Here is a 24,712-nt window from a genome sequence, read left to right as displayed (position 1 = left end):
ATTTTTGACCTTTTTGTTTGTTTGTAATGGATAAACAGAAAAGTTACTGAACGATTTTGAAAATTCCTTCTCCAGTAGAATGCTATTATCACTAAGTAATAATGTTGGCTTATTAAAGGAAGAAAATGGAACATTCGAAACCGTTTATTTAATGAATCTAAAATATATCCAATATGGTCTAAGCCCAGTGGCGTAGCGAGAGGGGATAAGGTGGACATACCCCAGACGTTACTCACAAAGGGGCGTCAAATGGTCCACAAATGGTTTTCGAATGAGAGGGGGGGGGGGCTAAAAATATTATGCCCCGGGCGCGTGTTAAGCTCGCTACGTCACTATCTAAGCCTCACAGTATTTGTAAGCCAATCTAACAATTGATACCCTATCTCCAGTCGACCTACAGAAACACAATTTAACTTAAAGTTATTCACAATGTTTCTTTTGCCATTTCACTTATGTTTATATTTATTCGCATAAATCTTATATAAGTACTATTAAAAGAGCAATTCTTGTATATATATATGTATATAACCTGAATCTCGGAAACGGTTCCAACGATTTTCATGAAATTTTGTATGCAGGGGATTTCGGGGGAGATAAATAAATCTAGCTAGGATTCATTTTTAGAAAATGTCGTTTTTTCCCTGTTTTTTGGCAATGAAAAAATGGTTACAATATAATTAGAATACAAAGGTAAATTTCGCACTTGTCAATTAAGTTGTGATAGCTCAGGTGGGAAATTTGCCGGTCGCGATCGGCCAAAAAGACCACGGATCGAATCCTCATGTTTCCAGATCGATAATTATATTTCTTTTTTTTTTCTAATTGCCCGTTCATATTTTTTATTATTGTGTTGGTAAAATCGAAAAATATTATTCATCAATATGTAATTCGTATTTAAATATGATTTCCAAAACACACGATTTACTAAAAATACCGAGCTAAGCTCGGTCACCCAGGTACTATATTTAACGCAAACAAATCTGAAATGTATTATGTCATGTGTTGTTAGTGGAAATAATTCTTAATATTACAATATTCGTTAGTATTGTTACATATCCCTAGGTATCTACTATATTATAAAGCCTGTATATGTCTGTAGGTCACAGCATGAAATATCCTGCTCAAATTTTGGAACAGCCTTACCGGGGAAGTACCTCAACCTTACAGAATATCACAGCTAAATGAGTACTCTAAAGTAGAGTTGTGTTCCATTGTATGACACAGAGCTGCTCGACAGGGTCGGCGGTAGGATCACAACGCGCTTGCAATGCTTCTGGTGTTGCAGGCGTCTATAGGCGACGGTAATCACTTATACGTAGGTTAGCCATACGCTTGTTTGACACTAGTAGTATAAAAAATGTGGAGCGATGCGGGTAGCTAGTTATATTTTTCTATGTAATATACAATCTTATATCGTCAATATTAAATGATAAAGGCAATGAATATTTGCTATATTATCTTTATTTGCACAATAAAGTGTTATCTATTTCATTAATACGTAACAAAATTTCCAAATTACTTTGATAACATCATATTATCTTCTATTATTACACTATAGTTCATTAGAATTAATGAAAGTGAGTAAGCAGCATTACTTGTCTAGTTAATATTAAAAACTAGCTGACACGAAGAGTTTCGTGCCGCCATATACAAAAAAAAAAAAACAAAAACAGACCTCAAAAAAGGAAATTCTCCAATCGGCAGAACTTTTTGAAGTTATACTTCTTTTTTTTATCATAATTTTATTTATACAAAATATTATACATATTTACAATTCACAAACTTTTTTACTTCTTTTGGCGCATAAGGGAATAATGATGAGAGTAAATTTTTACGATGCGCGCGTACCGTCACATAAAACCAATACCCTGAAGTTAGCTAGTCAACGAAGAAGTTAGCAACGTGAAGTTAGCTAGCCAATAAAGTATAACTTCTTACGTGCGTACATAAGTAGAAACACACATTTTTTTGTGCGTTACCTAACAACTTTGTACTGGCCGTTTTTAATTATTGTTTTTATTTTAAAAACTTCGTGCTTGTCATGCGGTGGTTCCATCTAAATGTGGTCGAGATCTGCCAAGGAGTTTTTATTTATAATAATAATGCGTGTATAATTAACTTCGACTACGTTCATAATGTTCTCATTTAATTATCGATGTAAATTGAAGTCTGTTTTTTTATTTTAGAATTTTTAAAGTGAAACTCTTATTCTATTGCACCAAAATTTTTCGGTCTTCTATCGCATGTCGCATGTGTTCGCGGTATTTGTGTGTTTTGATCTGTGTATTAATGTAAATGTTTTCATACACTTAACTCTTTTCTTTTTGAGAACGCAATTTTTTTTTTTATAAACTAATATTAGCTAACTTCATAAGCGTCCACACATTCATATCGACCTCCTTCTGAAACTGCGTATAATACCTCCCTCGTGGTTTCATAAAGCCACGCAAAATATTACAAAGCGGAAGTTTTTTTTTTTGTTTGTTTAAACGCCCTAATTTTGGGAAGTACTGAATTGAAAAATTTGTTTTGTGTTTTTAAAGGAACAATAGCTATAAATATAAACGTAGGTGAAACCGCAAAGTATTTCTAGCTTACAAATAAAACTAATATTGAGTTACAAAATTTATTAAATGAAAGGTAGGCATGATACAAGTTGTAACAACTTTCGAAATAATACTAAAAAATTGAAAAAATTTAATATGGTAACTTGCAGTAATTCTTCAGGATCTGAAAAAAGAAAAATATATATACTAACATAAAAAAGTCATACTTATCCCGAAAGTTTTTAAACAGTAGTTCCAAAATCTTGAACTCAGGTTTCTTAAATTTTTATACTTGACTATCTTTTTACCTAAGCACAGCAGGTAAGTTCTTTATTTTTATTTTTTATTTTTACTTTATTTTGGAAACAAACGGTATTACATAAATATACAGGAAAACACAACACAATAGTATCACTTAACCAAAAATAGTTTCCGATATTAAAAAAGAACATATGACAAAGTTCAGAAGAGATGCTTCACAACAATAGTTCAATATCAAAAAACTTAATAATAATACTAAAAACATTACTATAAATTGATTAACAATCATTGAGAGAAAAAAAAAGTAATCAATAAAGAAATTCAAAAATCATTACGGGCATTATGGAACAAATAAATTAAAAAAAAACAGTTTAAAAAATCACAAATTAAATAATTAAGTATCAAGCTACAATTAAAATCATAATTAAATTAAAATCAAAAAATAAAATCAAATTAAGAAGAACATCACGAATATCATAACATCTGTCAAAGATACATTAAATCAAAGCATTCAAACAGTACTTACAATAGAACTGACCTGCTATGCTTAGGTAAGACGATTTACCTGTCTTACCTTGTTATTGGAGCGCATTCCTTTTCCAACCAAAGATAGTCATCCTCGAAACCACGTTCTTTTAGAATAGGTCCGAGTATTTTGAACACTCTTGCGTGATAAGCGTTTATGTACCTCAACTGTTAAATAGAAAAAATCATATTATTGTTTTTTTTTTTATATACAACTAAGTCGGCAAACAAGCGTATGGCTCACTTGATGGTAAGCGATTACCGTAGCTTATAGACGCCTGCAACACCTGAAGCTAATAAGCGCGTTGATAAACCTACCCCCAATCCCCCCCAGGAACTCTGGTCACCTTACTCACCAACAGGAACAGAACACTGCTTGAAAACAGTATTATTTAGCTGTGATCTTCTGTAAGGTCGAGGTACTTCCCCAGTCGGGCTGCTCCATATTTTGAAAACTTTACTAATACTTACGTATTTTGTATTTAATGGAGTTGAATCCTTAAGAAACCATATGGCAAGTGGTAGGAAAATATGAGAAGTTGAAATCGTGTGATTAATAAACGGAATGAAGTAGTCTGATTCTGTGCTAAAAATGGGAGTTCCGCAGGGATCAATTCTAGACCCTTTTCTTTTTTTAATATATATATATATATATATATATATATATATATATATAAATGATCTGTCATTTTATGTAAAGGGTATTTCTGATATAGTGCTGTTTGCGATGATACAACGCTTACTTTTAAAGTTCGTAAGTGCAAAGTAAAATTTAATTTTAGATTTTTTTTGTTTTGATTAATTTTAACGTGTTGGCGCATTGGTCACAGCACTGGTTTGTGGCCGTTGCGCTGGCGGTTGCGGGTTCGATCCCCGCACATGTCAATCATTTGTATTGGCCCTGCAAAAATTTGGGTTTGTGCAGTCCTTGTGGGTCCCTCCCCACCTTGCCTCGAAGAGCAAGTTAAGCCGTCGGTCCCGGTTGTTGTCATGTACACCTGATAGCGATCGTTACTCATAGTAGGGAATATATCCGCCAACCCGAAAAGGAGTAGCGTTGTAGATTAAGCTCTGGTCCTTCTCCTAACAGGGGAAATACGCCCAGCAGTGGGATATTATATACTAAAGCGTTTAAGCCCTATATGGCTAGAGCCTTGTCACGTACCTCAAAATCGTCCAATAGTTCTAATTTTAGGCATTTTTTCTGGTTCGGCACTAGAGTTATTGTATTAAACCCTAATACGCCACGTCCATCGAAATCACCCAAGAGATTTGACGCCTGAAACAAAAATGAAAAAGTAACTAAAAAAGCGGAATTTTAAATCGAACATTTTTAACTGAAATGCAGTCATAAGATTTTATTTTTCTTTGTACGAGTATTATTTATTACAAGTTTTTTGGGTTTACTACCTTTTTTAATTATTTTGAAATCAATGGTCTAAATCAGGGGTGTCAAACTCAATTTAGCACGGAGCCATATATTAAATTAAGAATGTGTAGGCGTGCCAGATTCAAATAAAAAAAAAGTACTGAATTGTCATGATTTTTTCTTTCTGTGACACATTACGATCGCGGACCGTACCTTTGACATCCCTGGTCTAAATAATAGTCAAATTTAGAAAATAGCGACACATCACTGTCTTCTGTAAGATTGGTGTTTCCAAATCGGGCTGAATCAATAAACAAGTATATGGGTGTGTAAAAACAGGTCCAATATGTACTCACTCTAGGATGTTCTGTCTCACGTGTAACAGCGATGGTCTCAACTAAATCTTCGTGTCTTATGCCGAATTCGCCCACTTTGTAGTAGCCGGGTTCTGTTGAAAGAAGTAGCCATGTAAACACACAGTTTCTGGCGAAAAAACGGCGTGAACTCATGTGTGTTGCCCAGTTGGCAGGCGGGTTGGTGACCGCGGGCCTGGCTTTGTCGCACCGAAGACGCTGCTGCCCGTCTTCGGCCTGTGTATTTCAAAGCCAGCAGTTGGAAGGATATCCCGCGATTGGTCGGCTTTTTTGGTTCCAAAGTGGTAGTGGAACTGTGTTATCCCTTAGTCGCCTCTCACGACACCCACGGGAAGAAAAGGGGTGGCTATATTCTTTACTGCCATAACCACGCAATTTTACTGTCTGTACATGAATAATCAAGATCAAATAATAACTTTATTCAAATAGGTCTTAAAAGCACCTTCGAATCGTCGTTTTACAAATTAAAGTTTTAACTATGGTTTGAAGTGAAGCTACCGGCGATTCGGAATGTAGATTCTGCAGAGAAGAATCGGCAAGAAACTCCGCAGTTACTCTTTTGAAAAATAATATATAAACTGTGATTAAGTACAAAATTAGTAATATATTGCGTGAAATACAGGATCCCTAAGTCCACACATTTAACAAAAACATAATACTGCGTCGAATTATACGCTTTATCTATTAATAAATAAGTACAAAATGTGCTAGTTAGTTTGCGTACTTTTTAATGAAATTGTAATTAAATATTTAAGTTAAGGTACGAGTGACTGCTTTCACAAAGTTTCCTCCCAAATATTTTTCCTTAAACACTCTTCAGGATATCTCTCTGATCTACCCAGAAAAAATAACAAACGGACCTCTCGTGCACGTTCAGGAAGTGCCCCACCCCAGCCCCACTACACACACACACTCCACCCTCCGCTCACCGTTACTCAGGATCTGCCCCGCGGCGAGCCCCGGGTCGTGCGGGTAGGGGCGCCAGGACACGCCGGCGGGCCCCTCGTGCACGTTCAGGAAGTGCCCCACCCCAGCCCCACCACACACACACTCCACCCTCCGCTCACCGTTGCTCAGGATCTGCCCCGCGGCGAGCCCCGGGTCGTGCGGGTAGGGGCGCCAGGACACGCCGGCGGGCCCCTCGTGCACGTTCAGGAAGTGCCCCACCCCAGCCCCACTACACACACACTCCACCCTCCGCTCACCGTTGCTCAGGATCTGCCCCGCGGCGAGCCCCGGGTCGTGCGGGTAGGGGCGCCAGGACACGCCGGCGGGCCCCTCGTGCACGTTCAGGAAGTGCCCCACCCCAGCCCCACTACACACACACACTCCACCCTCCGCTCACCGTTACTCAGGATCTGCCCCGCGGCGAGCCCCGGGTCGTGCGGGTAGGGGCGCCAGGACACGCCGGCGGGCCCCTCGTGCACGTTCAGGAAGTGCCCCACCCCAGCCCCACTACACACACACTCCACCCTCCGCTCACCGTTGCTCAGGATCTGCCCCGCGGCGAGCCCCGGGTCGTGCGGGTAGGGGCGCCAGGACACGCCGGCGGGCCCCTCGTGCACGTTCAGGAAGTGCCCCACCCCAGCCCCACTACACACACACTCCACCCTCCGCTCACCGTTGCTCAGGATCTGCCCCGCGGCGAGCCCCGGGTCGTGCGGGTAGGGGCGCCAGGACACGCCGGCGGGCCCCTCGTGCACGTTCAGGAAGTGCCCCACCCCAGCCCCACTACACACACACACTCCACCCTCCGCTCACCGTTGCTCAGGATCTGCCCCGCGGCGAGCCCCGGGTCGTGCGGGTAGGGGCGCCAGGACACGCCGGCGGGCCCCTCGTGCACGTTCAGGAAGTGCCCCACCCCAGCCCCACTACACACACACACTCCACCCTCCGCTCACCGTTGCTCAGGATCTGCCCCGCGGCGAGCCCCGGGTCGTGCGGGTAGGGGCGCCAGGACACGCCGGCGGGCCCCTCGTGCACGTTCAGGAAGTGCCCCACCCCAGCCCCACTACACACACACACTCCACCCTCCGCTCACCGTTGCTCAGGATCTGCCCCGCGGCGAGCCCCGGGTCGTGCGGGTAGGGGCGCCAGGACACGCCGGCGGGCCCCTCGTGCACGTTCAGGAAGTGCCCCACCCCAGCCCCACTACACACACACACTTCACCCTCCGCTCACCGTTGCTCAGGATCTGCCCCGCGGCGAGCCCCGGGTCGTGCGGGTAGGGGCGCCAGGACACGCCGGCGGGCCCCTCGTGCACGTTCAGGAAGTGCCCCACCCCAGCCCCACTACACACACACACTCCACCCTCCGCTCACCGTTGCTCAGGATCTGCCCCGCGGCGAGCCCCGGGTCGTGCGGGTAGGGGCGCCAGGACACGCCGGCGGGCCCCTCGTGCACGTTCAGGAAGTGCCCCACCCCAGCCCCACTACACACACACACTCCACCCTCCGCTCACCGTTGCTCAGGATCTGCCCCGCGGCGAGCCCCGGGTCGTGCGGGTAGGGGCGCCAGGACACGCCGGCGGGCCCCTCGTGCACGTTCAGGAAGTGCCCCACCCCAGCCCCACTACACACACACACTCCACCCTCCGCTCACCGTTGCTCAGGATCTGCCCCGCGGCGAGCCCCGGGTCGTGCGGGTAGGGGCGCCAGGACACGCCGGCGGGCCCCTCGTGCACGTTCAGGAAGTGCCCCACCCCAGCCCCACTACACACACACACTCCACCCTCCGCTCACCGTTGCTCAGGATCTGCCCCGCGGCGAGCCCCGGGTCGTGCGGGTAGGGGCGCCAGGACACGCCGGCGGGCCCCTCGTGCACGTTCAGGAAGTGCCCCACCCCAGCCCCACTACACACACACACTCCACCCTCCGCTCACCGTTGCTCAGGATCTGCCCCGCGGCGAGCCCCGGGTCGTGCGGGTAGGGGCGCCAGGACACGCCGGCGGGCCCCTCGTGCACGTTCAGGAAGTGCCCCACCCCAGCCCCACTACACACACACTCCACCCTCCGCTCACCGTTGCTCAGGATCTGCCCCGCGGCGAGCCCCGGGTCGTGCGGGTAGGGGCGCCAGGACACGCCGGCGGGCCCCTCGTGCACGTTCAGGAAGTGCCCCACCCCAGCCCCACTACACACACACACTCCACCCTCCGCTCACCGTTGCTCAGGATCTGCCCCGCGGCGAGCCCCGGGTCGTGCGGGTAGGGGCGCCAGGACACGCCGGCGGGCCCCTCGTGCACGTTCAGGAAGTGCCCCACCCCAGCCCCACTACACACACACACTCCACCCTCCGCTCACCGTTGCTCAGGATCTGCCCCGCGGCGAGCCCCGGGTCGTGCGGGTAGGGGCGCCAGGACACGCCGGCGGGCCCCTCGTGCACGTTCAGGAAGTGCCCCACCCCAGCCCCACTACACACACACACTCCACCCTCCGCTCACCGTTGCTCAGGATCTGCCCCGCGGCGAGCCCCGGGTCGTGCGGGTAGGGGCGCCAGGACACGCCGGCGGGCCCCTCGTGCACGTTCAGGAAGTGCCCCACCCCAGCCCCACTACACACACACACTCCACCCTCCGCTCACCGTTGCTCAGGATCTGCCCCGCGGCGAGCCCCGGGTCGTGCGGGTAGGGGCGCCAGGACACGCTGGCGGGCCCCTCGTGCACGTTCAGGAAGTGCCCCACCCCAGCCCCACTACACACACACTCCACCCTCCGCTCCCCGTTGCTCAGGATCTGCCCCGCGGCGGGCCCCGGGTCGTGCGGGTAGGGGCGCCAGGACACGCCGGCGGGCCCCTCGTGCACGTTCAGGAAGTGCCCCACCCCAGCCCCACTACACACACACACTCCACCCTCCGCTCACCGTTGCTCAGGATCTGCCCCGCGGCGAGCCCCGGGTCGTGCGGGTAGGGGCGCCAGGACACGCCGGCGGGCCCCTCGTGCACGTTCAGGAAGTGCCCCACCCCAGCCCCACTACACACACACACTCCACCCTCCGCTCACCGTTGCTCAGGATCTGCCCCGCGGCGAGCCCCGGGTCGTGCGGGTAGGGGCGCCAGGACACGCCGGCGGGCCCCTCGTGCACGTTCAGGAAGTGCCCCACCCCAGCCCCACTACACACACACACTCCACCCTCCGCTCACCGTTGCTCAGGATCTGCCCCGCGGCGAGCCCCGGGTCGTGCGGGTAGGGGCGCCAGGACACGCCGGCGGGCCCCTCGTGCACGTTCAGGAAGTGCCCCACCCCAGCCCCACTACACACACACTCCACCCTCCGCTCACCGTTGCTCAGGATCTGCCCCGCGGCGAGCCCCGGGTCGTGCGGGTAGGGGCGCCAGGACACGCCGGCGGGCCCCTCGTGCACGTTCAGGAAGTGCCCCACCCCAGCCCCACTACACACACACACTCCACCCTCCGCTCACCGTTGCTCAGGATCTGCCCCGCGGCGAGCCCCGGGTCGTGCGGGTAGGGGCGCCAGGACACGCCGGCGGGCCCCTCGTGCACGTTCAGGAAGTGCCCCACCCCAGCCCCACTACACACACACACTCCACCCTCCGCTCACCGTTGCTCAGGATCTGCCCCGCGGCGAGCCCCGGGTCGTGCGGGTAGGGGCGCCAGGACACGCCGGCGGGCCCCTCGTGCACGTTCAGGAAGTGCCCCACCCCAGCCCCACTACACACACACACTCCACCCTCCGCTCACCGTTGCTCAGGATCTGCCCCGCGGCGAGCCCCGGGTCGTGCGGGTAGGGGCGCCAGGACACGCCGGCGGGCCCCTCGTGCACGTTCAGGAAGTGCCCCACCCCAGCCCCACTACACACACACACTCCACCCTCCGCTCACCGTTGCTCAGGATCTGCCCCGCGGCGAGCCCCGGGTCGTGCGGGTAGGGGCGCCAGGACACGCCGGCGGGCCCCTCGTGCACGTTCAGGAAGTGCCCCACCCCAGCCCCACTACACACACACTCCACCCTCCGCTCACCGTTGCTCAGGATCTGCCCCGCGGCGAGCCCCGGGTCGTGCGGGTAGGGGCGCCAGGACACGCCGGCGGGCCCCTCGTGCACGTTCAGGAAGTGCCCCACCCCAGCCCCACTACACACACACACTCCACCCTCCGCTCACCGTTGCTCAGGATCTGCCCCGCGGCGAGCCCCGGGTCGTGCGGGTAGGGGCGCCAGGACACGCCGGCGGGCCCCTCGTGCACGTTCAGGAAGTGCCCCACCCCAGCCCCACTACACACACACACTCCACCCTCCGCTCACCGTTGCTCAGGATCTGCCCCGCGGCGAGCCCCGGGTCGTGCGGGTAGGGGCGCCAGGACACGCCGGCGGGCCCCTCGTGCACGTTCAGGAAGTGCCCCACCCCAGCCCCACTACACACACACACTCCACCCTCCGCTCACCGTTGCTCAGGATCTGCCCCGCGGCGAGCCCCGGGTCGTGCGGGTAGGGGCGCCAGGACACGCCGGCGGGCCCCTCGTGCACGTTCAGGAAGTGCCCCACCCCAGCCCCACTACACACACACACTCCACCCTCCGCTCACCGTTGCTCAGGATCTGCCCCGCGGCGAGCCCCGGGTCGTGCGGGTAGGGGCGCCAGGACACGCCGGCGGGCCCCTCGTGCACGTTCAGGAAGTGCCCCACCCCAGCCCCACTACACACACACACTCCACCCTCCGCTCACCGTTGCTCAGGATCTGCCCCGCGGCGAGCCCCGGGTCGTGCGGGTAGGGGCGCCAGGACACGCCGGCGGGCCCCTCGTGCACGTTCAGGAAGTGCCCCACCCCAGCCCCACTACACACACACACTCCACCCTCCGCTCACCGTTGCTCAGGATCTGCCCCGCGGCGAGCCCCGGGTCGTGCGGGTAGGGGCGCCAGGACACGCCGGCGGGCCCCTCGTGCACGTTCAGGAAGTGCCCCACCCCAGCCCCACTACACACACACTCCACCCTCCGCTCACCGTTGCTCAGGATCTGCCCCGCGGCGAGCCCCGGGTCGTGCGGGTAGGGGCGCCAGGACACGCCGGCGGGCCCCTCGTGCACGTTCAGGAAGTGCCCCACCCCAGCTCCACTACACACACACACTCCACCCTCCGCTCACCGTTGCTCAGGATCTGCCCCGCGGCGAGCCCCGGGTCGTGCGGGTAGGGGCGCCAGGACACGCCGGCGGGCCCCTCGTGCACGTTCAGGAAGTGCCCCACCCCAGCCCCACTACACACACACACTCCACCCTCCGCTCACCGTTGCTCAGGATCTGCCCCGCGGCGAGCCCCGGGTCGTGCGGGTAGGGGCGCCAGGACACGCCGGCGGGCCCCTCGTGCACGTTCAGGAAGTGCCCCACCCCAGCCCCACTACACACACACACTCCACCCTCCGCTCACCGTTGCTCAGGATCTGCCCCGCGGCGAGCCCCGGGTCGTGCGGGTAGGGGCGCCAGGACACGCCGGCGGGCCCCTCGTGCACGTTCAGGAAGTGCCCCACCCCAGCCCCACTACACACACACACTCCACCCTCCGCTCACCGTTGCTCAGGATCTGCCCCGCGGCGAGCCCCGGGTCGTGCGGGTAGGGGCGCCAGGACACGCCGGCGGGCCCCTCGTGCACGTTCAGGAAGTGCCCCACCCCAGCCCCACTACACACACACACTCCACCCTCCGCTCACCGTTGCTCAGGATCTGCCCCGCGGCGAGCCCCGGGTCGTGCGGGTAGGGGCGCCAGGACACGCCGGCGGGCCCCTCGTGCACGTTCAGGAAGTGCCCCACCCCAGCCCCACTACACACACACACTCCACCCTCCGCTCACCGTTGCTCAGGATCTGCCCCGCGGCGAGCCCCGGGTCGTGCGGGTAGGGGCGCCAGGACACGCTGGCGGGCCCCTCGTGCACGTTCAGGAAGTGCCCCACCCCAGCCCCACTACACACACACTCCACCCTCCGCTCCCCGTTGCTCAGGATCTGCCCCGCGGCGAGCCCCGGGTCGTGCGGGTAGGGGCGCCAGGACACGCCGGCGGGCCCCTCGTGCACGTTCAGGAAGTGCCCCACCCCAGCCCCACTACACACACACACTCCACCCTCCGCTCACCGTTGCTCAGGATCTGCCCCGCGGCGAGCCCCGGGTCGTGCGGGTAGGGGCGCCAGGACACGCCGGCGGGCCCCTCGTGCACGTTCAGGAAGTGCCCCACCCCAGCCCCACTACACACACACACTCCACCCTCCGCTCACCGTTGCTCAGGATCTGCCCCGCGGCGAGCCCCGGGTCGTGCGGGTAGGGGCGCCAGGACACGCCGGCGGGCCCCTCGTGCACGTTCAGGAAGTGCCCCACCCCAGCCCCACTACACACACACACTCCACCCTCCGCTCACCGTTGCTCAGGATCTGCCCCGCGGCGAGCCCCGGGTCGTGCGGGTAGGGGCGCCAGGACACGCCGGCGGGCCCCTCGTGCACGTTCAGGAAGTGCCCCACCCCAGCCCCACTACACACACACACTCCACCCTCCGCTCACCGTTGCTCAGGATCTGCCCCGCGGCGAGCCCCGGGTCGTGCGGGTAGGGGCGCCAGGACACGCCGGCGGGCCCCTCGTGCACGTTCAGGAAGTGCCCCACCCCAGCCCCACTACACACACACACTCCACCCTCCGCTCACCGTTGCTCAGGATCTGCCCCGCGGCGAGCCCCGGGTCGTGCAGGTAGGGGCGCCAGGACACGCCGGCGGGCCCCTCGTGCACGTTCAGGAAGTGCCCCACCCCAGCCCCACTACACACACACTCCACCCTCCGCTCACCGTTGCTCAGGATCTGCCCCGCGGCGAGCCCCGGGTCGTGCGGGTAGGGGCGCCAGGACACGCCGGCGGGCCCCTCGTGCACGTTCAGGAAGTGCCCCACCCCAGCCCCACTACACACACACACTCCACCCTCCGCTCACCGTTGCTCAGGATCTGCCCCGCGGCGAGCCCCGGGTCGTGCGGGTAGGGGCGCCAGGACACGCCGGCGGGCCCCTCGTGCACGTTCAGGAAGTGCCCCACCCCAGCCCCACTACACACACACACTCCACCCTCCGCTCACCGTTGCTCAGGATCTGCCCCGCGGCGAGCCCCGGGTCGTGCGGGTAGGGGCGCCAGGACACGCCGGCGGGCCCCTCGTGCACGTTCAGGAAGTGCCCCACCCCGGCCCCACTACACACACACACTCCACCCTCCGCTCACCGTTGCTCAGGATCTGCCCCGCGGCGAGCCCCGGGTCGTGCGGGTAGGGGCGCCAGGACACGCCGGCGGGCCCCTCGTGCACGTTCAGGAAGTGCCCCACCCCAGCCCCACTACACACACACACTCCACCCTCCGCTCACCGTTGCTCAGGATCTGCCCCGCGGCGAGCCCCGGGTCGTGCGGGTAGGGGCGCCAGGACACGCCGGCGGGCCCCTCGTGCACGTTCAGGAAGTGCCCCACCCCGTGGCCGGTCCCGTGCGCGTAGTCCAGCCCTGCGTCCCACAGCGCCTTGCGGGCGAGCGTGTCCAGCACGTTACCCTAAGATGAATAAAAACAAATTAATTCAGAGAAAGTCACTCAATTACAAAGATAAACTTATAATTTAAAGATTCTTAATGACTAACCGTCAAACAAATAAACAAAGTCTAAAATAAAATTTGTTTAGATAGTTTAGAAAATATGATTTATAAGTGTGAATTACACATGGGGTATTATTACATGTTTAGTATAACAAGTTGAGTGTGCCACGTTGAGTATAACAAATTGAGTGTGCCACGTTAAGTTTGACACTTTGAGTATAAAATGTTGAGTTTGACACATTTAAGTGTGACAAGTTGAGTGACACTTTGATTGTAGGGTAGAGTATGGACACGTGAACTAAATAGATATTTGTCGAAGGTGACACGTTGAGTTTGATACAAAAAAGTACAAGTTAACTGTGATACGCGGAGTTTTGTATGTTGCAATTAACATGACATGACTTGTGGTGTATTAAGAAATACATAGTGCGATACGTTTGGTGAAGTACATTGAGTGTAATATAATATAAATGTGAGTCGAGTGTGAGACATTAATGTGAGATTTTTTAGTGAACTTTGAGTGTAATACATCGAGTGTGATAGATCGAGTGAAACATGTTGAGTGTAACATGTCGAGTGTGATCTATTTGAACACATTTTACCATACCTTAACTCCCTTAGGGTATAGCGCAGTCCCAACAGAAATCTGCCCTTTAAGTACTCGAGTGAACGCGTCCATCTGGGCTAAAGTCGGTTCACCCATATGTCTTGTGCGAGTTATATCTGTTGTACCATCCCTAAAAATATAGCCATATTTTTAGTCATATTGCATGTTTACTAATGGGAACATGGTTTCTAGAGTTACCCTGGATATATTTTGCTAACATCTGGAGCTGACTAACTGGGGAAGTTCCACAAGTTACAGAAGATTACAGCTCAATAATACTCATAATCACATGTATTCTCCTATTCCTGTGTGAGTAAGATAGACTAAGCTCATAAAATGGGTCGGGAATAAGATCAGGAATAGGGTCGGCAATGCATTTTCAATGCTCCTGGATTTGCTGGCGTCCATGGGCTACGGTAACTATTTACCATCGACGGACCGTTTGCTTGTTTGCCAAACTAAGCCTTTTTCCAGAAGTGGGTTGCAAGTTGGTATAGGATGTTTAAGCATAATAAAAATAAAAATTAGTTACACACATATATTGCCCTCCGGAGTCCAGTAAGAACATGTCATTGGGACGGATCACCCTCTGGGGCCCTTCTCGGGAAGGGCTGTAATGTATAATGGCCCCGTTCTCCCCAGCCCCCGGTATCGTCTCAAAAGACGGACCCATAAAGTACTTTTCATCCCTAAAACAGATAAATAAGTCATAACGTGATATATTATAGCCTAAATGGTTCTAAGTTTTGATTACCTGAAATTAGGTTTTAATTTGTAACATTATTTAAAAGTTCAATTAGTCAATTTGATCAATACTTTCTAATATTTTGATTTAATTGGTCAGGGGGCATGATTAAGCAACACATTACAATTATTTAGAGAAAAAGCAAATTTTGCAACTGCAACACTTTCAAACCAACAACACAGCTTTTTAATAAGATAGCTGACCTGGCGAACTTCGTACTGCCTTATTTTTTCTCTTGAATATAATTATTACATATATCGAAATAAAATATAGCCTACCTTTCAAGTTGGATCAAACTGCACACGGTGTGTAAATTTGTAATGTAGCGAAGATAGAAAGAGAGAGAAAGAGAGTTAGGTTTCGTAAGTCTTACTTCATTCGCGTAGTCTAAAGCACACTGGTTTTTTTATACCGCACTCCTTATATCGATACTTAAGGAGTAAACTACATAAATATCATCATCATCATCATCATTTCAGCCTATTGCAGTCCACTGCTGGACATAGGCCTCCACAAGTTCGCGCCAAAAATGCGTGAACCCATGTATGTTGCCCATAGTCACCACGCTGGGCAGGCGGGTTGGTGACCGCAGGGTTGCCTTTGTCGCACCGAAGACGCTGCTGCCAGTCTTCAGCCTGTGTCTTTCAAAGCCAGCGATTAGATGGTTATCCCGCCATCGGTCGGCTTCTTAAGTTCCAAGGTGGTAGTGGAACCTTGTTATCCCTTAGTCGCCTCTTACGACACCCACGGGAAGAGAGGGGGGTAGCTATATTCTTCTACATAAATATAGCCAGTACAAAATTCACTGGGTCAGCGAGTGCAAAATATAATTTCATACTTTCTAAACTCGAGTAGTTTTTCCGCGGCTTGTATTTCAGTAACAGACTTCCCAGCGTCTATTTGATCGTGGAGCCACTTGAAGAAACGGACCACCGCTACACCATCCCTTATGTGACATTGACGGAAGCCCTTAAAAAAAATTCCATACATAACCTTGCATTTGGATTATTTGGTTCAATGATAAAGATGTGTGGTTTTAGTGGCGCTGTATTTCATTCAAGATATCAACAATTTTTAACCGACTTCAAAAAAAGGAGGTTACTCAATTCGACCGTATATATATATATATATATATATATATATATTATGTATTCGGGGATAACTTCGTCGTTTAGCAACCGATTTTGATAATTCTTTTTTTGTTGGAAAGGAGATATTCCAGGTGTAGCACCATGATAAGGAAACCAGGATCTGATTATGGGATCCCAGAGAAATCGAGGGAAATCCTTCCTATAGCTTTTTACTGAGTGTACCGATTTTAATGATTTATAATTTAATCGAAAGCCGATGTTTATCAAGTGGTCACATTTTTAATTTCATCGAGATCTGATTACAACTTTTGAAGTAATCTTTGATAATGCGTTACTTGACTATTTTTTCGTCTACCTACGTTGTATTACTTGTCGATGTAATTGAAGTCGGTTTATTATATATTAAACACATAAATTTATTTTTAAAAGTAACTGCAGACAAACTGTATGTATGTCACAGACGACCGTGTGTGTGTGTATGATATAACTATGTACCTATTACATACCTCTAGTTCGACTGGGTTCTTGATCAGCTTAGCTAAAGCCACTGGTGACGTTTCAGACACCAAAGTCAAATGTTTCTTTATCTCCCCTTCCTGTAAATATAAAATGAATACATCTATACTTATAAGTGATTACATACATATCATTACGCTTCAGCCTAAAATATCCCACAGCTGGGCATAGGCCTCTTTCCCCATGTAGGAAAAGGATCAGAGCATAATCCACCACGCAGCTCAAATGTATTGGCGGATATATTCCCTACTATGCGTGACGATTGCTATCAGGTGTACATGATAACAACTGGGACCGACGGCTTAACGTGCTCTCCGAGGCACGGCGGGAAGACCCACAAGGACTGCACAAACACCCAGACCACGGGAAACATTTGCATGTCCTAAACAAATGTTTGTCATGTGCGGGGATTGAACCCGAAACCGCCAGTGCAACAGCCACAAACCAGTGCCGTGACCGTTGCGCCAACGCATATTATGAATAAAATGCAATAACGTTTTAACATTTGTCATATTTCATGTAGGTCTCTTTCCCCATGTAGGAGAAGGATCAAAGCATAATACCACACTGCTCAAATGTATTGGATATATTCCCTACTATGAGTGACGATCGCTTTCAGGTGTACATGATAACAACCGGGACCGATAGCTTAACGTGCTCTCCGAGGAACGGTGGGGAGACCCACTAGGACAGACGTCCAGACTCCGGTCTGGTCCGGTCCGGTCTGGTCTGGAAGAATTATTTGTACAAATATCTGTCTGTGTTTTGCTACTAGGGAGTTGTACAAATAAATTTTTAAGTTACACTAGACTTCAATATACGACGTTACATTGTCCACGTAAATTTCGATTTTGGTCTCGTTTTCAGCCGAAGTTGGGACCGAGGTAGGAATTTCGGTTTCGTTTCCGCCCAAATAATCTGTATCGGTCTCATTATTTATCATCGACTATTATTATGATTAAAATTCATCTGCATTTTTGACAAATGCTTACTAAATTTATTCGAGCGGTTAAAACGGTATATTCGCGTTTAGGAAATAGTGAGTCATCGCTGTCATTTTCATTCATTAATTCATTCGATTCACATTCACTCGGTTCACTCGATTCATCATTCGATTTATTCGATTGATTCGACAAACTGACTGACTTATTACCCGACTGCCAAGGAAGGGTTATGTTTTTCGCGCGTATCTTGTATGTATGTATGTAATATTCTTTACTACCTCATATTTCCAGAACCACTGAACGGATTTACATAATTGAGGTATCGTTAGGTTCGTCTTAGCTGCTCAAGTGTTCTTAGATATATGACATTAAAAAAAAAAATATGGCGGCTGCGCGAAGCCATTGTAGTTAATGAAAAAAAAAATTTCTCAAATACTACTATATGGGTATCAAATTGAAGGGCACAATACAAGGATTTTAAAAAGGTATATCATGATTATTATTACCGTAATGCTAATAAAAAAATACAATATTAAAGTTTAAAAAATGTGGACTTTGCTCTTTCCCACGCCTATGCCATGCCAAACTCGCCTCCTAGGCAACGATCAACTTCGGGGTGTAGCCTTTCTAATAATTTATTTATTTATTCATTCATTCATTCATTTCAGCAATTACTTACCCCAGATGCAGCTCTGTGTATAGCTTCACTCGCATCACTGGACAACCATATCGAATGTTCACCGTCACCATTTTCTGACAATTCTTTCTGTAAATAATCGAAAAAGTATTCACTTTTTTGAGCATAAAAATATATATATGGGGAGTGAAGTCATGTGAAACGACCAAAAACGCAATGTCGCTGAGTAATGCTTTACAGCGCTTTTAGCTGTAGCAATATACAGATAGAACAGTATGCCAGCATTCAGCATTTTTTTTAATTACCTAATTATAGTTTGATTCGACAATGCGTTCAATGTGTAGGTAGAGTCGATATCACCCTTCTAATTTTGACTAGCCCGTTGGCGCAGTTTTTAGTGACCCGAGTGTTTTCTGCTCCGAGGGTTGTGGGTTCGATTCCCATCCCGAGTCTGGGTGTAATATAAATATTTGTTTGTGTATTTATATTTGTATTATTTATAAGTATGTTTATAAAAAATAAATAAATATGTAGCTGTACCAGTCGACTGTTACCTATAACACAAGCATTAAGTTGCTTACTTTAGGAACAGACGACCGTGTGTGTATTGTGTAGATATTTAAAATTTATAAAAAAAAAAAAAAAAAACTTACTAATATTTCTGATGTTGCAGGCGTCTATATACTACGATATCCGCTTACCATCAGAATGGCCACAGTATCGACCGCTTGTTTGCCCCAAAAGACTATTTTTTTTTTATTTAACTAGGTCAGCAAATAAGAGCACGGCTCACCTGATGGTAAGCAATTACGGTAGGTTGTAGACGTCTGCAATATCAGAAGCATAGCAAGGGCGTTGCCGACACTCCCAGGAGCTCTGGTCACCTCACACAGGAACACGACACTGCTTGGAAGCAGTATTATTTAGCTGTGACCTTCTGTAAGGTCGAGGTACTACCCCAGTCGAGCTGCTCCATATTTCGCGCAGGAAATTTCCTGCTGTGCCCTACCTCAGTTCAGTACTACTAAAATAAAGTAATATAAATAAAATACTCACAGCTAATTTCTTCAAGGCCACCGTAATTTCCCCATACGGCCTCCCCTCCAATTCCACCCCCTCTTCAACTAATACATCGTATATGTCTTTCGGGATCTCCCCCGCATTCCAGAACAGTACCACAGATGTAGGAGTTATTAGTAGGTAGGAAAAGAATACCGGGTTGTAGTTGATATCGCTACCTCGGAGGTTTAGTGTATCTGTGATTAGGTTTATAGCGAATTTATGAAGCAGATAGAATCAGTAATTTAGACATGAGTTACATCAGGACATTCTTAGTTCGGCTGTACTTTTAAGGTTTCTTCATAAGTTTTTGATCGACTTCAAAAAAGGAGGAGGTTACTCAATTCGAACGTATATATATATATATATATATATTTTTTTTAATGTATGTTCGGGGATAACTTTGTCGTTTATGAACCGATTTTGATAATTCTTTTTTTGTTGGAAAGGAGATATCCTTAGTTTAGTACCATGATAAGAAAACCAGGATCTGATGATGGGATCCCAGAGAAATCCAGGCAAACTCTCGAAAATCGCAGTGACGACTAGTGCGTTTTTATTACTCGATGTCGATGTAATTGAAGTCGGTTTTTTTCGCTTGCAAGTAAACACAATTATTGAAATTAAACTTCTTTAGAGTCGTTAATTGAAACTCGGTGAAACGAAATGCGTATAGGAGTGAATGAAATTTAACACATTACTGCTTAAAATCCCGTTAGCGACACGCTTTGCATGGCGCTTACGACCTTTTTTACGAGACTATGATCATCGTCGTTGGAACAAATCGCAACGACCTACCTTCCTACGACTTTTCAGAAGTTTAACTTCTGCCGTGTGCAAATTACACACGGACATTTTGTACGCGGTAGCACGGTATTATCATTACAGCCTATACAGTCCACTGCTGGACATAGGCCTCCACAAGTTTACGCCAAAAATAACGTGAACTCGTGTGTTTTGCCCATAGTCACCACACTGGGCAGGCGGGTTGGTGACCGCAGTACTGGCTTTGTCGCACCGACGACGCTGCTGCCCGTCTTCGGCCTGTGTATTTCAAAGCCAGCAGTTGGATGGTTATCCCGCCACCGGTCGGCTTTTTAAGTTCCAAGATGGTCGCGGAACTGTGTTATCCCTTAGTTGCCTCTTACGACACCCACGGGAAGAGAGGGGGTGGCTATATTCTTTAGTACCGTAGCCACACAGCACGGTATTATAGCTGTCAGTAATTATGTTAAACATTATAATATTTTAAATTAAGTTTTATAAAGCTTTATTTGAAACTCACATGCGACTTCGTCAAGAGCTGTTATAACCAAAGCCGACACATTCTTTTCGACCATTTTCTCCCTCAATTCCTTTATCTTTTGTCCTGCTGTTTTACCTGTTATAAAGGCCTGTAATTAGGGCTTGTTCATAAAATTCGTTCGCAATTAAGAGGGGGGCGGGGGTTGTTAATTATTGTTTTTCTTTATCATGCATAATTGCATAATTGTGATGACTTAGTTTATAATTACTGGTAACTGGTACTGATTTATTATACTGTTATTTTTTATGTTATCCTCTCTACCTCCACTACTGTTCCCTCCACAAGTTCGCGCCAAAAACGGCATGAACTCATGTTTTTTACCCGTAGTCATCACACTGGGCAGACCGCAGGGCCAGCCTTGTCGTACCGAAGACGATGCTGCCCGTCTTCAGCCCGTGTATTTCAAGGTCAGCAGTTGGATGGTTATCCCGCAACCGGTCGGCTTTTTAAGTACCAAGGTGATAGTGGATCTGTTATATCTTAGTCACCTTTTACGACACCCACGGGAAGAGAGGGGGTGGCTTTTTTTCTTTAGAGCCGTAACAGCACAACAGGAAAAAAACAAAGACCTCCTGAATTGTAACCTTTTACCAAATTTTTTGTGACCTTACCTGTATACTCAACGGGTAAATGAATCAGTGAATTATGAGGTCTTTCGGGCGACGGGTCCTGTAGTTCTAATCTAGTTGCGTCAACTAAATTTGTGTCTACCGCCAGTAATTGCATTTTAGCTTTTGATAATGCTGACTGGAAAAAAAAACGATAATTTGTTTAATTAATTTCAATGCTTCATTTGAAATTGACGATATTATGTTTTATGATATTTGATATGATATAATATGACATGACATGATATTAACATGATATAGTATAGAGCCGTTTAGGGAGACTTTAGTCGTGTTGGACAACTGATTTTTTTAAAAAATTTTATGATTTCCATAATTATAAATAAAAACAAAATTACCTGTAACGGCGTCCATTCCTCTCTTGTCAAAGTTTGAGGGTCGACCCCTACTACGGAACCAGCTACCAGGTTACTCGATAACCATTTCTCCATAGATGGAGTATCAGGCAGAGCTGAAGGGCAGAAGGCAATTTATTGAAGTTAAGCTCCTTTGCGTACGTTTGACTTGGAGAGTAAGCATGTGAATGAGTGACGAGAGCGTTACGAAAATTGTGATCGGGTGCAGCAAACGGAAGTTGAGATAGAGATATAAGTTAGATGGAGCTAAAGTAGTTTTACTTCAGTCGTGTGGTCTAAATCACTCTCTAATCACACACAATCACACTATTTAATTTTTATTGAAGTGGTACTCGTATTGCTCGAAATGAAAGGCTGCAATACCATGAGCGGACATCAACTCAATTATTTTTATCTGTGTTACCTTATAACTTTTTACCGGAGCTAGTCGTGTGTCAAATTTAATCAATTGATAAATTTTATCGATCGAACGAGTAGTTTTTGAGTCATCCTAATATATTGTACTATACTTGTCGATGTAATTTGAAGTCGGTACTTTTTAAAAAGAAACTTTTATTCTACCACCCCAAAATTTTCGTTCATCTATCGCATGTCGCAAGTGTTCCGCGGTATTTGTGTGTGTATTTTGATCTGTGTATTAATGTAAATGATTTCATTCACTAAACTCTTCAATCGTGGTTTCATAAAACCACACAATTCTATTTTTTTTTTAAACGCAATTATTATTTTTTTAATAAACTCACACTGCTTCATAAGCGTCCACACATTCATATCGACCTCCTTCTGAAACTGCGTGTAATACCTCCCATCTGTCCAGACCAATGCTTTAGCATCTGTCACCACAGCTACACCAGCTGATCCTGTAAAGCCAGAAATCCACTCTCTCCTGGCGTCCACTGGGGCAATATATTCCGACTGGAAATTAAGAATTTATAACTATAAAACCCGACCCCAGTTACTAAAAAGGAATGGTACTTGACCATTATTACGGTTTCCGTATTCAGAAAACGGTTAGTTCTGTTTTTTTTTCGCATTGAGCCTGTAACATCCCACTGCTGGGCATAGACCCCTTTCTCCATATAGGAGAAGGATTGTAGCTTAATCCACCACACTGCTCCACGGCATGTTCCCTACTATAAGTAACGATTGCTTATCAGTTATTTATGATAACAACCGGGACCGAAGGCTTAGCATGTTCTCCGAGGCACGGTGGGGAGGCCCACAAGGACAGACATCCGAACCGGAAAGAAATATTTGTATGTATGGGAATCGAACCCACAAACCGCCGATGTCGTAGGCGACTACTCAAACCGCTACAATCAGGTCGCTCTGCTTATGAACCGTTAAATAAAAGTTGTTGGTGTTAAGCCGTTAAGTTTCGGAAATTTTTTGTTTAAACTTTTTTTGAATAAGAAACCAGGCTTTGTCGTTGTAGTAGAATTAAGCTGATGTAAAGCATCGCTTCGGAACTGTAGTTTATTCGCGTTAGGTAAATAAATACTCAGTCATCGCCTACACTTAGCATATGTGGGTAGTCTGGAAGAGATCACTATTTAGTGATAAGACCGCCCGTTGCAAGCGATGTAATTTTTTTTCCCCTATAAGCTTTATTCTTATGTAACTGTTATATGTTACTGTGTGCAATAAAGTTATTTGTTATTATTATTATTATTAGCATAATTGATTCAAATCGTAGTAAATTAGAAAACCGTATTCAAACTGTCCAGTTGAAGGTCCTTCAAAGAGGATTTATTTCGTTCTTAAAGATACTACCATATTTCTTTTATTACTTACATTATGAGCATCAGCAGTCGGAATAATGTAAGCAGCCAGCGCTGTTGGCTGGCTGGCCATAAGCGCTCGAAGCGCTGTGAGGCGTTGTAACGTCATTTTAACTGAAAGAAGAAAAAAAATTGAATATATATGGAAAGCAGCCAATCACATTCACTTCTCTCACTAAGGCTTTTGTATAAATTGTATTTAAAACAGTATTTATTGACCACTTTAACAGATAATAATAATAAAAATAATATAACACCAAAGCAAAACCTTCGTAAGTGCGAAAGATTGTTGTTGATGATGTTCATCATCAATAGACAAAACTCTATCGCAGCTGTGGTCGAAACAGCGCCATCTATTCTACGTCGTAAGTTATAACGTTTCTTTTATTATCATTTATATCAAATCACCCTAAAATTATGAAATAATATAAGTATAATAGTATACCTGCGCCTTTTTGACCTTTTAATTTTGAACCATCAGTGACAGCAAAAAATCTAGAAAAAAAAAACCTAGTTTTTAATAATTATTTTATATTTGCATGTAAAATAATTTCATTACTTCGCTAATTATGTATGTATGTATGTGTGTGGGTATGTGTGTATTTATATGTATATGTGTCTAAGTAAATATAATCACACGTTTTTGTCACAATTTGTACACCTATACCGACACAATACCATCTCCTCTGCCTCTAGGTTGCCTGGAAGAGATCGCTTTTCAGCGATAAGGCCGCCCTTCGTACCTTATAATACTATTAAAATCAATCCGATATGTATTATTTCTGTTTTGGTGTACAATAAAGTGTATTGTTATGTTATGTTAATAATATTATAACATTACATTTAACATTACAACAGGATGGACAAATCTGATTTTTTGTCTGTCCCGTTGGCGCAGTTGTGAGACTCTATTTTCTGCTCCAGGGTTGTGGTTTTGATTCTTTCAGTCTGGGTGTAATATATATTTATATAGGTACCTATGTATTAATTATGTCTATATTTATTATAACAAAATGTTAGTCAGTCAGCAGTTACCTTTAACAGGCATTAAAATGCATACCTTAAGAATAGACGACCGTATATGATGTGTTGAAAAAAAAAAACATTTATATGTCGTAAATTTTAATGTAATAAAATTTACAACCAAGCGATAATTCTTAAATGTTACTCGATTAATTTATTATAAGTAATATAACTACGTAATCTCAAAAAAATAATATAGAATTTTTACTGTATCCAATCTCGCACATTACGCAAGAGATCTTGCAAGCACGTTATATCACAATGTAGATTGCATTCTCTAACGAAACAAAAAACAGGAAATATAATAAAATAAATACTCACGCACACATACACACATAAAACCAAATAGTTTTTATATACATAGCGTTCACCACTAAAAACAAAACAATTGTCTTTTGAC

The 24,712-nt window shown here is 47.5% G+C and overlaps 1 protein-coding gene across 1 annotated transcript; it reads right to left on the bottom strand.

Moving 5' to 3' along the window:
* Window positions 1–3,377: 3,377 nt before the first annotated feature.
* LOC123665934 (xaa-Pro aminopeptidase ApepP-like) lies at window positions 3,378–23,403 on the bottom strand. The gene is made up of 15 exons (XM_045600162.1): window positions 23,303–23,403; window positions 22,252–22,423; window positions 21,491–21,603; window positions 21,138–21,273; window positions 20,506–20,601; window positions 19,218–19,417; window positions 18,204–18,290; window positions 16,571–16,660; window positions 15,812–15,942; window positions 14,765–14,917; window positions 14,229–14,358; window positions 13,403–13,580; window positions 5,058–5,149; window positions 4,498–4,611; window positions 3,378–3,500 (listed from the first exon to the last, which is right to left on the bottom strand). Exons 1-15 carry the CDS (start codon window positions 23,396–23,398, stop codon window positions 3,378–3,380), a joined length of 1,911 nt encoding a protein of 636 aa, XP_045456118.1. The 5' UTR covers window positions 23,399–23,403.
* Window positions 23,404–24,712: the final 1,309 nt, after the last annotated feature.

This window comes from Melitaea cinxia, chromosome 25, assembly GCF_905220565.1.
Source record: "Melitaea cinxia chromosome 25, ilMelCinx1.1, whole genome shotgun sequence".
Classification (NCBI taxonomy): Eukaryota; Metazoa; Arthropoda; class Insecta; order Lepidoptera; family Nymphalidae; genus Melitaea; species Melitaea cinxia.
Note: the sequence above shows the minus strand (reverse complement) of the source record. Positions and strands in the feature narration are given on the sequence as shown.